This window comes from Tauraco erythrolophus, chromosome 20 (assembly GCF_009769465.1).
Source record: "Tauraco erythrolophus isolate bTauEry1 chromosome 20, bTauEry1.pri, whole genome shotgun sequence".
NCBI lineage: Eukaryota > Metazoa > Chordata > Aves > Musophagiformes > Musophagidae > Tauraco > Tauraco erythrolophus.
The window spans coordinates 7147690-7160187 of record NC_141484.1 but is presented as its reverse complement, the minus strand read 5'-3'; the positions used below and the strand labels follow the sequence as shown (position 1 = coordinate 7160187).

The window sequence follows — 12498 nt, the reverse complement described above, 5'->3', positions numbered from 1 at the left end:
TCCCCCAGAACGAAATTTGCAGGAGCTGCCGAGTAAACTGCTGGCTCTGTGCTCCTTCCATGGAGCGTTTCATCCCTCTGCTGGAGGAGCAAGGTCTGAGTGGCAGGAGAGGTGTAGCTGGGGTGGAATTTGCTCCCCTAAAAAGTGATCAAGGTGGGAAAAATAATTTAAACTTCTGCTACCAGGGCTGAAGGGGGCACGGTGGAACCATGCTGCTGTCCTCGGCCCTGCTGTGCCTCCCCATGCCCGGCTGGCCGGTTGCTCCGGAGCCAGCAAGTGCCCCGCTCGGCATCCCCGGTCCCCCGGCAACGCCAGCACGCTCCCCCGCCTCCATGGGCGACTGGGAAAAGCCTTCGCCCTGGCAACCCGAAACAAAGTTGGGTCTGTCCTGGAGCCACAGCCCTCCCCCAGGCTGGGGGGGGTCCGGGTGGGGCTCAACTGAGGTTCCCACAGGGAACGAGTCCCCAGGCTGCTCTGACCAGGCAAACAAGAAAAAGATGCTCCCAGGACCCTCGGTGCCCCCACTCCTGCCCCACAAGGGCAGCCCCAGCCCATGGCATCACCCCCCGTCCCAGGCAGGGACACCTTGCTGGCCCCAAGGGGGTGATGGTGGGAAACGAGGGGTCGGGCTCACCTCCGCTCAGCAGCACCACCACAGAGGGTGTGACTTTGGAGGACGAGGCAGGTTGAAATGGGCTCCCCCAGCTTCCAGGGGGGAGTGACAGCCTGCACATCCCCTGCAGGTCTGGTGACACTTTGTCACTTGCGTGTCATTTGAGCTGCAGACCCCTCTGACGACTCATCTGCCCAGGCAGAGGGGCTTGTCTGGAGGCTTGGAGCATGAAACAAGAGCGTGCAGAAGGGGAGGACATGAAGGTGCCAGGCAGAGGCCAGGGCTGCGGGTCCACGGCCACAGCTGAGAGCACAGCCCTGCCTTGTCCCTGGGAAGCCACCATCCCACCCTCCTCAGTGCAGCCATGGTGCCCCCAGCCCAGCCCTGCTGAGCCACCCAGGCACAGCGTGCCCCCACACTTGCCCGCTGCAGCAGCAGGGCTTAGCTTGGCCATGTATAAGCTGCCCAGCATGGGCTTAAAAATAGCCCTGGGAAGCAGGCAGGGTGGCGGAGCTGTGGGGACATCCACACCTCACCATGGTGGGCCTCCAGCCACAGCACCATCACCAACACCTCTGCCTTGCCTTCCCCTGCGCCACTCTGCAGGCAGGGCTAAGATCCGTCAATTTAGAGGGACAAGCGACCCTCTCCCCATCAATCCCCACAGCCCAGGATGCAACCTTGAGGTTCAGGCTCACCCCAACCCTCCCCAGAGGGGCTGGAGGCAGGTTTGGGCTGCCCCCAGCAGAGCTGCCACCCTCCAGACAGACCAGCAGGCACAGATTAGAGCCTCGAATCACCCCCCTTGCACTCCCCGGGGATTAGAGCCCTTTAATCACCCCGAAGCATTAACCTGCGCTGGGACCAGCTGGTCCTTCCCCAACCCCCCCCAGCCTGGCTCCACTGGGTGCTGAAGGGGCACCCAAACCTGCCCCAATGTCGCCCTGCCACTGGGAGCATTACCTGCCTCTTCCCACAGCACCGCACACCCTCAGGCTTTGGAAGGATTTAGCCTTAAACCATCAGGTGAAGTCAGGAAGGTTTATTCCAGTAAACAGAATTTCTCTTGAGCTGGACAGTACAACAACACCCGATCGCAACACACAGAAACAAAACATCCACAGGAAGAATTTCCACAAAATACATTTAAAAAAAAAAAAAAATAAACAGTGTGATTGGAAAACTCTTATTTTGGAAAAAAAAAACAGAGTCTATTGAGAAGCCTTTAAATTAAACAGTGTCGGATTCGAACCCTGATCAGCTCTGTCTCCAGGAGTGAGCGGGAGGAAAGGAGATGATTATTGCTTGCTGTGTTGGCTCCGGACACCCTCTCCTCTCCCAAAACAGCCCCGGGGCAGGGTGCTGGGGGTTCCTCCCTATGCCAGGCACCCCTGTCCCTCCTTGCACCCTGAGGGGGGAGAGCAAAGGGACAGGGTCACTGTGGACGGAGCTTGCCAGGCATGGGTCAAACACCCCAGGGAGGAATTGTTTGGTGGCCAGGCAGGTGGGATTTGCTAAAAGTCACTAAAAGCCTCGGGTTTTACAGTGAAAGGGCAATTGAGGTGGGGGGCTCAAACAAAGATGGGGTTTGGGGTGGGGGAAGAACCAGGGAACAGCAGGGATCAGAAGTGTTGGGCATTGGGGCACCCCAAATGCTTGATCCTCCCCAAACCCCTGCTGTGCCTACCAGGGTGTGCAGGGCTTCAAGGTAGGGCTGGAGGAGCACCCCGGGGATGGGCTCACAGGAGGGGACACCCCCCAGCTCTCTCTAGCCTAAAACCACTGCCCAGGACCCCACCGCGGGGATGCTCACTGGCCACCGAGCCCCATCCCTCGGGTCAGTGTGGTGGGGTGCAGCCCCGCATCCCTGCCGGGAGCTTGTGGTGGGGAGGAGGGGGATGGAGGAGAGGTGGGTGCAAGGCCAGGGGGGTCAGTGGACCCTCGCCCCTGCCCTGAGGCGTTCACAGATTGCTAAACAGTTCGTTTTTCTTGCTCCAGTCCATCTGGGGTGCCCGCTTGCTGGTGCGCTTCTGGTGCGCCCGCTCCTTGGCCACTGCCAGTGGGATGTCGAGGTCCAGGAGGGAGCCGGATGCCGAATGGCGCTTGTCACCCTCCTGTGTGTCAGGCTGGAGAGCGAGAGGCTGCATCAGCCCCACCGTGCCCCCCCGGACAGCCCCGCAGCAGGGGCTCAGCCCGGACCCCGTTTTCCAGCCACCACCTCCCCCTGGTACCTCCAGCCCTACCTCGCTGTGGGTCTCGCCGGAGTTGGGGGACACGGCCAGTGGCCCAGGGCTGGACGGGCTCTCGGACACCGAGTTGGACCGCGGCTCTTCATTGTTTTCCTGGGGGGGAGCAGGGAGCGAGCGTGAGTGGGATGACTCCAGCCCTGGGGTTTGGGAACAGCACCTGGAGCTGCGAGTCCTGCCCGGGGGGCTGCAAAATCCGTCCTTCCCGCACATAATCTCTTGCGAGCTCCAGGCTCATAAATACCTTCAGTGCAGCCCATCCGGGGTGGGGAAGGATTAAACCCAGCCTGACTGCCCTGGCTTTAGCGGGAGGAGGAGCAGGAGGGTGGCTGCAGGGCTGGATGCTACTTCCCTGCAGCACAAGGCCAGCCTCCCAGCCCTGCAGCATCATAAGGATGGAGTAGGATGAAGAGGAGGGAGGCATTGCAGCCACCTCCATCACACTCAGCCCCACAGGCAACCCCCTTCTTGGGGGGGGCACAGGCTCTTGGTCCCCTTCCCAGTGGTACCTGCTCTTGTGTGGCAGCCTGGGAGCACTGCAGTCGCTGGTGGCATCACCCACCCATGGGCGGGGGGACAACTAAACAGGCAGGGGTCCTGCCCAAAGACTGGCACAGATGGGATATAAAAGCAAGACGAGGCTCTTACCTTCCCTATATCGCCATTGGCAACTGGTTCTGGCAAGGGACCTGCAGGGTGAGGACACGGGAGCTGGGTGAGGACGCATTTGCTTTGTCCCCTCCTACCTGTTCCCCCACAGCAGTGCCCAGAAAGGCTGCACGTGGCCAGCACTCACCCAACACTGCCCAGGGTCTGGCTGGGTCCCGAATTTTTTAACCCACCCCTTGCAGCGAGCCCCGCAGCATGGGGGAATGCTGCCAGGCACATCCCTGTCAGGACAGCCATGACATGGAGCCCAGTGAGAGCTCCCCATCCTCTTAGGGACCACCGTCACCCCGCAGTGAGGGGGCTGCAGTGTGCTGAGGCTGCAGAGAGCAAAGGGCAGCTGTAGCTTGTTCACTCCCTGAGCCATAAACCTTGCCAAAGTGCAATCCAGAGCGATAAACCTGCCTTCCCGCAGAGCCCACGCAAGCCCCACTGCCCTGGCACGGGGCTCTCAGCTGCACAGGAAGGTGCCAAAGCAGGGTGACCCTGCTTGGCCCCAGGGTGACGAGACTTCCACCTCCCATGGCTCAGGGACTCCCGCCGCACCCACAGGTTTGATGATAAGGCAACATGGAGCTGGCAGATGTGGCACAAACACCCCTCTCCGCAGCCCCCAGCCCACCTGCCAGGTGCTCCTCAGAGGGCACCACCTTGCACTTCTTGAAGAACTCATCTGTGAGGACGTCCACCACCAGCAGCCTGGTCTCGTCGCCACCCGCCTTGATGGCTGCCACCACGTCAGCGTGCTGCTTGCCCTCCATGCACACACCGTTCACCTGCGGGCATGGTACCACATCACCACTGAGGCCAGGGGACATCCATCCCTTGGGAGCTCCATGGAGGGGCCTGGTACCAGCCTTGGTACCAGTCACAACCCCAGCTTGGCCACCCCACGGCCCCCGCGGGTACCCGCAGCCTTGCAGGGATTAGCGGTGAAGCCAGCAAAACCTCATTAAAAGCAGATTTTCCTCTGAGTGATTAGCACGGGATCGCACAGGCAAAGCTGGCTGGGAGCGCCCGGCAGGGCATGGACCCGAGGCTGGCGCAGGAGGTGGACAGCACAGGCAAGGCACAAAGCCCCCATGCCATGGCATGGTCCCCAGAGACCTCAAAGCTTTGCCCCAAAAGAGGGAGCAGCCCCACGCCCTGGTGAGCAGCAGGGTTGAGGCTCGGCCAGTCCTTGCCCTTGTGGGTCACCATCCCGTCTGGCACAAACCCTGTCCCCACCCAGGTCACAGCTGGCAGCAGGGCTTGGGGCCATCATTCACCTTGTCCTCAGCCCACCCCACCTCAGGGACAGCCCAGGACACTCCTGCTCTGGGCAGGGGATGGCGATACCATCATCTAACCCACAGCCAGCTAATTAGTGCCCAGCCCTCTACGGTGCTGCTCCCCACTGCCCGCCCGGCTGCACCCCTGGGTGGGGACCGGCAGGCTGGCACGCGTCAGGCGGCTGCGCCGTGAGTCACCGCCGGCACCAGGGACACTGCGCACCCTCCCAGCAAAGGGCACCTCTCTCCTGGCACCAGTATGCGAGGAAGCACCGAGCTTTTCAGGGAGACCTCCCCCCTTGCCCTGGCATACCTCGATGACGCGGTCCTGGGGGGCCAGCCCGGCCGCCTCAGCCGGCGAGTCAGGATCGACGGCACGGACGTACTGCCCCGGCCGGCTCTTGTCACTGTGCAGGTTGAAGCCGAAGCCATTGGGACCCTTCTTCATGTGGCACAGCCGAGGTCGCAGCTCCTCCTGCAACAGGGACAGACCATGGGAATGCTGCTCCTGCACCCAGGGACAGCACTGGCACCACCGGACGTCTGCTTGGGTGGCAGGAACATCATCCTTGGGTGGCCACCCGCACCCCCAGACACCTCGAGTTGGGACACAGGGTGCCAAAACACCCTATGAACCCAGGCTCTAGTTAATTCATTAGGTGCAGGGCATGCTAATTGCTGCAAAACATTAAGGTAACATGTTATTATGTCTGTCCCTAGACCACGCTCTTCCTTTTGGGATCAGGATTAACTGCCATGTGAAGGCGGAGGGGGAAACACAGCCCAGGCTGCTGGGAAGCACCCTCACCCCACCCAGGAAGCCTTTGCTACCAGAGAAGTCTCAGCTGTGGGTGCAGATCCCCTCCATCACTCCCCAACAACCTCCAGCTCCTCTCCACCACAAATCCAGCAGTGGGACCCCAACCCCACCCGAAAGCACTCCACAGTTGCTGTTGGTGGGGAAGGGGCACAAGGAGCTCAGGCAGGGAGCCAGACGGAGCAGCCTCGATACCGAAGCACACCCCAACACCCCCGGCACGACCCTCTGTGATTGCAAAACAGAGAAACCAGCTCGACCGGGGCGGCGTGACGGGGGACGTTCACCTCTCCAGGAGGCAACACCCAGCCTGGTTTCACCCTGACCCGTGGATCCACCAGCACCCAGAGCCAGGGAACCCGACTGGGGCACCCATGGCCCCGCACCTGGCCCCCGACAAGCCCGTTAACAGCGCAATACCCCATGGGAAGCAGGAGCATCCCCAGAACTTTGGCAAATAGGAGCTGCCTTCACTCGCCCACATAGCACGGTCCCTTCTCACCATGAAATCCCCCTGCCAGGAAAGCCTGGTCCCCAGGGTGCTGGCACCCCATGTCCGGCAGCGCAGCAGTGGCACAGGGTCCCACGTTTGCAACGCTGCAATAAAACCCCGTCCTCTTGCACAACGCCCTCCTGCAGGGTCAAGGCCAGCGGCCGCCCCGGCACCTCTTGCCAACGCCCCAGGGAGAGAGGCACACCGAGCACCCAGCCGGGGAGCGAAGGTGAGCCTGGGGGGCCGTAGGTCACACAGCACCCGCTCCGCCTGCGGCTCGGCTGGGCGATGCCCGGTGCACCAGCCCTCCGCAGACCGTGTTTCCTGGCTGGGTGGGTATTGCACCACCTCGGCTTTGCTCCGGCCAACCTCTGCTCCCCTGTGCTGGGGGGCTCTGCCCCAGTCCCTGTGCCTGGCTGGCAGCAGGCTCATGGGGTGCCCAAGGTGCTGCAACTGCACCCTTCACCCAGGCGGCAATCCCTAGCGAGGGTGAGGACAGAGAAGACCCAAAACAAGACCAAAAAGCAGGAGCTGGTGGAGCCTGGAGGAAGGCAGCACCCCCTCAGGTCCGTGCCCTGGCCCAGCCCTGGGAAGGGGGTTTGGGCTCTGTGAGCACCCACGCTCCCGGCGCCCTTGGCAGCATCACGGGGCTGCTCCACACCGATAGCTCGGGACAAAGCCGCACGGAGCACCCGGCAAGTGGCGCTGGCAGCGCTCCCGGGTGAGGAGGAGGAAGGGGGAGGATTGCGCTCCCACCCATACCAACAAAGCCCTGGCAGCCCAGGCTCCCCAGGACACTGGGACCACGAATTCGGGCTGTGGGGAAGCCCTGCAGGATAGACAAACAGATGTCTCGGGGCAGGGGTCAGGTCATGGCAGCAAGGAGGCTCCGAGCCCTCAAAGGCAGCCGGTGCACTCGGTGCGAGGGCAGCCTGGCCAAGCCGTGACCCAGCCCCCCCCACCAGTGGCTGGCAGCTCCTCCAGCTCAGCATGCCAGGCTGCCCTCCCCAAACCCCTTATGCCAACAGAAACCTTGCAGGCAGCCACCATTCTGCATCCCCGAGATAAAAATATAAATGCATCCGATCCTCCAGTGGCCGTATCCTGCCCGTTCATGGGGCGAGCACCCCGCAGTAGGGCATCCTTCCAGCCCCAAAGTCCGCCTGGCCAGAAGGGACCCGAGGTGAGAGGGTTTGGGGTCAACACCCAGGATGCAGAGAAGCCCCATGGCCACAAGGCTGGGAGTTGGATAGAAGGAAAACGGAAATGCCCCTCATTTCTATAAGCTTCTGTGTCCTCTCCTCCAAGGCCAGCAGCCCTCCTGCCGCGCTGGGGCACGGATTAGCCAGCGGAGCCTTGTTAGGAGCAATTACAGCCTCCGGTGGGGAGGGCGGCGGGAGAAGCCGGACTCAGCCCCCAGCACGGGCATCCCACGCCTCCCCTCTCCTCTGCACCCAGGGGGGGCAGAGGGACATCTCCTGCCTGCAGAGGTTCCCACTTGGGATGGGGAGCTCAGCAGCATCACATCCCTATTCCTGCCCTGGAACAGCACTTGGGGCATCTCCAGACCCTTCTCCCTCCAGGATCATGCTGGGCCATCCCTTCCCCAGCACCTTTGGCTGCCTGGCAGGACCAGCGACCCCAGGGATGTGGGGACCCCAGCTGCCAGGATCCGCTCTCCAGCTCCCCAACAGCAATTTCAGGGCAGGTTTTGAAGCCCTATGTCCCAGGAAACTCCCCACAGCCCTACAAGCAGCAACAAGCCCGTCGGCAGCAGTGTTCCTGCTTACTCAAAGAGAAACATGACGGCTCTGAGGACACCCAGGCCAGCAAATTCACACGGATCCCGAAATCTGGCGCACGCATTTGGGCTTCATACAAAGGGGATGCAAAGCAGCCTCCTCACAGCATCCCCGTCACGTCCCGTTGGACTGGAGCTGCTTTTCATGCAGCTGCCTCGAAAGGAAATTTAATTCATTTCCTAATTAGACACCAGCTACTCCCACTGCAATGCTCCCAAATGGGGGGGTGATCTGCTCCCTGTTATACCCCAAAACCCAGCCCTGGAAGGCTCACTCGGATTTTACAAAGCAGGATAAGCATTGCTGCTAGGGATGGCTCTAATTTAGCACTAAATTTCAAGAGGGAAGGCTGGGGCTGGTGGCAAAAGCCTTGCCCTGGTAAAAGCAGCCCCAGCTCGTGCCAGGGCACTGGGCTGGCAGCTGCCGGTGCTGCTCCAACGCCACGCGGTTTGCATGAAAGTTTCTCAAGACACTCCCGAGCAGCCGAAGCCTCCGGAAACACAGGCGGGGGGAGGACGAGCTGTCAGAGCTCCGGATCCAGTGGTGGGGACGATTCCTGTGGCGCAGAGCCCCCCGGAAACGGGGCTGGCCCCCACCTTCAGCCGCTCAGCACCAGGCGTGTAAAATCATCCCCTCGCTGGCTCAGCACCACAGGAAGGGTGCACAGATCAGCTCTCTGGGAGGCTCAAAACCCCAGGATTTGCACGCCCAAGGTTTTATAGAAATGAGAAGGGAGCCCATGATGACCTCCTCCAAACCTTCTCAGCCCTGTGCCCAGCACTGGGAGCTGCTGGGGTGTCCGAGCCCCCTGGCACAGGGAGGGTCCCGACTGTGTGGGACCCCGCAGGGTTTGCAGAGAGGCAGCGGGGCTGGATCCTGCCTAAACATGGGAGATGTCAAACTCTCGCTCGGCCCCAGGCAGGGCGCGGGCACTGCCAGCCGGCTCTCCCAGCAGCAGCTCTCCCAGCAGCAAGCGTCTCCAAGCTCCTTAAGCAAATAAAGGCAAGCCCAGCCGGTAAAGCAAACAGGACTCTGACACACGCAAATGTCCCGCTCCCCGCCGCAGCGATCCCGGGGGATCCCACCAACCTGTGGGGTTGGGAGGGGGCTGTCGGGGGCTGCGGGGGGATGGGGCAGCAGGCACCGGCTGCCTGCCAGCGACCAGAGAACAGGCACGCCAGTGTGTTCCTGGCTTGCCGGAGAGAAATCCCTTTCTGCCCGCTCTGGCCTGTCTCGGCATCCCGCCCGGCATCTTCCCACCCTACTCGGTGGGTGCCCAGTTGGGGCGATGTCTCCAAAGCCGCTTGCCTTTGCTCTCCTGCCCTGAGCACTGGGGCCTGCCCCCAACCGCAAGACTTCCTGCTACTTGTTGAGAAACCACCCGGGGCCACACGGCAATGTCACCCCATGTCACCCACGTCACCCACTTCCTGCTCTCGTGCAGCAAGAAACTGTCTGCAGTAACTCTACATGGGCTGTGCCCCCAGCCTGCCCCTCAAGTCTGTGGGACATCTCCAGCTGGGGCTGCCCCCCCAAGCCCATGGGGGCTTCTCCAGCTTCCCAAGATCTCTGCATTGCTCTGGCCAGCACAGCCCCTGCGAGCACGCAGCCATCCCGCAGCGTGTCGGGGTCCTGTCCCCCTTGGGGACTACACGTCCTCAGCTCCCCAGGTCTGGCAGGGCACTCGCCTGAGCTGCATTAACCACATCTCTTGTATTTTTCCCAGTCCATGGAGAGATTCACCAGTGGAAAACAGAGCACAGACGGTCTCGCCGGCCCCGAGGGAGCGCTGGCACCGTGACATACGGGGGAGCAGACATGCTCTCCCTGTGCAGGGCAGCACCGTAGCCCGGCACAGTGCCAGACCCAAGGGACCAGGAATGCCACAGGGGACAGCGAGCAAGCAGGGCAGTGACAGGGACAGAGCTTGGTTGTTCCCACACGAACAGGGAGGTGCTGGAGTGGTGCTTTAGCCAGGCACGGATGAGACCAGCACCCTGCAGTGGATGAGCCCAACCGGGGGCAACGGGCAACCGGCATGAGGCTAAAGTCCAACAGGAGACACAACTAATAAAATCACCTGATATTCAGCAAAACCCTGCATGGCAACAGCTCAGCAAGACACCAAAGTCTGCCTGGGGCTCAGCACTGGCACTGGGAAGGCCCCACAGCACCAGCCCTTCACCAGCATCAGGAGCTGGGGCTCAGCCCGTCCCACTGGTCATCGCCATGACTGGTCTTTGGGAGGTCACACGAGCTCCCCAGAAGGTCCCTCATTCCAGAGACACCAGGACTCTGCTTCCCAGGAAGACCATCCACATCTCTGTTGTAACAACAAACAGACATTTTTGCTGGGTAAATAAAACCCAGTATTATCTCCGGCAGCCCAGAACGTCTCTCAGGAACTGCTGTGGGCAGAAAAGGTCAGATATTTCTCAACTCCTCACCTTTCTACATCACTTTATTTGTGCAATGGCTAACTCCCACGCGCTGCTTAAGGCCGACATTCCTGAATTAGTAAGTGTCTGAACATGGGGACCAACCACCAGCATCAGTCTCTCCCAGCCCAGGAAGGGCTCCGCCACCTCCGCACGGCAGCAGAGACCAGATGCACTCAGGGCACAAGTGGCTGCCACCAACACCTGCAGTCACAGCCCTCAAAAAGCACCCTCTGCCACAGCTTTTTTGTTGTACTTTGGAACTCAGCCCAGCCCTGGGCAGGGGCTCACCTGCACGTCAAAGTTCGCCCCCGCCCTCGCTCCCTGTTGCTTTTCTCACCCCGTTTTACCGGCCCTGCAGCACGAGGACGCGCCAAAAGGCTCCGGGACACGATGGGCTGCTCGGTTACGGATCCAAACAGCCCCGCGTACCCGGCTGCCCCCGCTCGTCACCCAGCACGGCTGGTAGAGAAAAATGTTAAAGAAAAAAAAAAAAAGAAAACAAAAAAGGAAAAGCAGCAGGGCGCGGCGGGGCCCGGTGCTCCTTGGGGAGCCGCGTTTAAAGCGAAACAAAGCGAAAAAGAAACAACCGAGAGCGGAACGACACAGGGCGCCTAGGGGGGCCGGGGCAGACGCGGCGGCTGCTGCTGCTCCCGCTCGCTCGGCTGGAAGGCGACGACCGGGGATGGCCCCGGGAGGTCCCGACACCCTCCTCCTCCCCCGGACACCACCCTCTCTGCCCCTGAAAACTTTTCAGCGCCCGCCCGGCCGCCCGATTACCCGCTGGCCGCCGCCGCTGCTGGGCTCCCGCGCCGCGGGCTCCGCCGGCTCCGGGACCGCCTGCTGGCCGCCCACGGGGGGCTCGGTATTCGGCCCACCCCGCTTCTGCAGCTGCTCGTCGGCCACCGAGTCCACGACGAGGAGGCTGACGGCACCGGCAGCGGCGCGGATGCGCTCCACCACCTGCTGGTGGCTCTCCCGCTCCACGTTCACGCCATCCACCTCCAGCAGCCGGTCCCCGGCCCGCAGCCCCGAGCGCTCGGCCGGTGAGCCCTCCTCCACCAGCCGGATGAACTGGCCCGGCTTGCCCTTCTCGCCGTGCAGGTGGAAGCCGTAGCCGTCCGGCCCCCGCTCCAGCCGGCACAGCCGCGCCGCGGGGCCCGCGCTGCTGCTCATGGCGGGAAGGGCGGGAGCGGCTCCGCCGCCCGTCCCCGCCGCTCACGCCGAGCGCCTCTGCGCCGCCTCCCCCCGCCCTCCGCTCTTATATGGCGGGGCGGGGCGCGGGGCGAGCGGTCGCCAATCGGAGAGCGGGGCGGGGCGAGACGGGCCAAACAAGGATGTGTGTGGGCGGGGTTATGCAAATGTAGGGCGGGATTATGCAAATGTTGCTTCTCCCCGGCCGGGCATCCCGGGGCCGGGGCCGTGGGGCCGGACCGCTCCCCTGGGGCCGCCCCCGCTCCCCGCTGAGCCCCCGCCGAGGGCCGGCTCCGCCTGCCGCCGGGGTCACCGTAGACAGCCCCGACGGTGGCTGGAGACCGGCGGGATGCTGCACGTTCTCCCTGCCCCGCCCGGGGCACGTCCCGGGTAGCACACCTCGGCACACCTCCCGGGACGCGTTCTCCCCGTCCCCTCGCTCGGTTCCTCGAACGCCACTCCCGCAGGCGGCCCCGGCGCTGCTCCGAGGCGGAGGGCTGGAGGGAAGTTCAGAACTTCAAAAGCGAAACAAAACCCCAAACAGAAACTGCGTGGGAAAGCGGCACGGGAGGCCGTGCTCACCGGTAACACTGTGTGGTGGAAATGAGAGAGCAGCCCTGTGACTCCCGAGTAGCCCTCGGTCCCCTTTCAGGACCCCGGAGCTGAGTGGGGAAATGAGGGGAACCCGGGGGAGATTCGCTCTACCCCTGCCCCGCTGTGCTCCGGTCACCGCCTGGGAAGCAGAAGTGGCTGCAGGGGGTTATGAGAGTTTGAGATCCTGGGATTTCGGGTCAGCCAGGGCAGAGTGAGGCAGGGCTCCAGTTTCAGGCAGAGCTGGCTCCTGGGATTGCCCTGAGGAGGGTGGCATGGAGGTACCACCCATGTCTCTCACTGCTGGCCTTCAGGGCCTGGCTGAAGTTCAGGCTGGCCAAAGGTCCTCAGGGCCGCCAGGTTCACA

At 62.6% G+C, this 12498-nt stretch overlaps 1 protein-coding gene across 2 annotated transcripts; it reads right to left on the bottom strand.

Annotated features, from left to right (window-relative positions):
• Window positions 1-1640: 1640 nt before the first annotated feature.
• Window positions 1641-11522, bottom strand: NHERF1 (NHERF family PDZ scaffold protein 1). 2 transcript variants are annotated; one of them, XM_086624083.1, is made up of 6 exons: window positions 11127-11522; window positions 5110-5271; window positions 4148-4301; window positions 3508-3548; window positions 2857-2955; window positions 1641-2739 (listed from the first exon to the last, which is right to left on the bottom strand). In XM_086624083.1, exons 1-6 carry the CDS (start codon window positions 11520-11522, stop codon window positions 2575-2577), a joined length of 1017 nt encoding a protein of 338 aa, XP_086480209.1. In that variant the 3' UTR covers window positions 1641-2574. The 2 variants fall into 2 exon arrangements, with proteins under 2 accessions (XP_086480209.1, XP_086480210.1); XM_086624084.1 differs by having other exon boundaries at window positions 1641-2727.
• Between the last annotated feature and the right edge of the window lie 976 nt (window positions 11523-12498).

Excerpts from the sequence above, each read along its gene's own strand:
- NHERF1 (XM_086624083.1), bottom strand. The coding sequence starts at position 11,522 with ATGAGCAGCAGCGCGGGCCCCGCGGCGCGGCTGTGCCGGCTGGAGCGG. Across the intron at positions 5,272-11,126 it reads GCAGCGGCGGCGGCCAGCGG|GAGGAGCTGCGACCTCGGCT; the intron begins GTAATCGGGCGG and ends TCCCTGTTGCAG. Across the intron at positions 2,956-3,507 it reads CCAATGGCGATATAGGGAAG|GAAAACAATGAAGAGCCGCG; the intron begins GTAAGAGCCTCG and ends GCTCCCCCCCAG.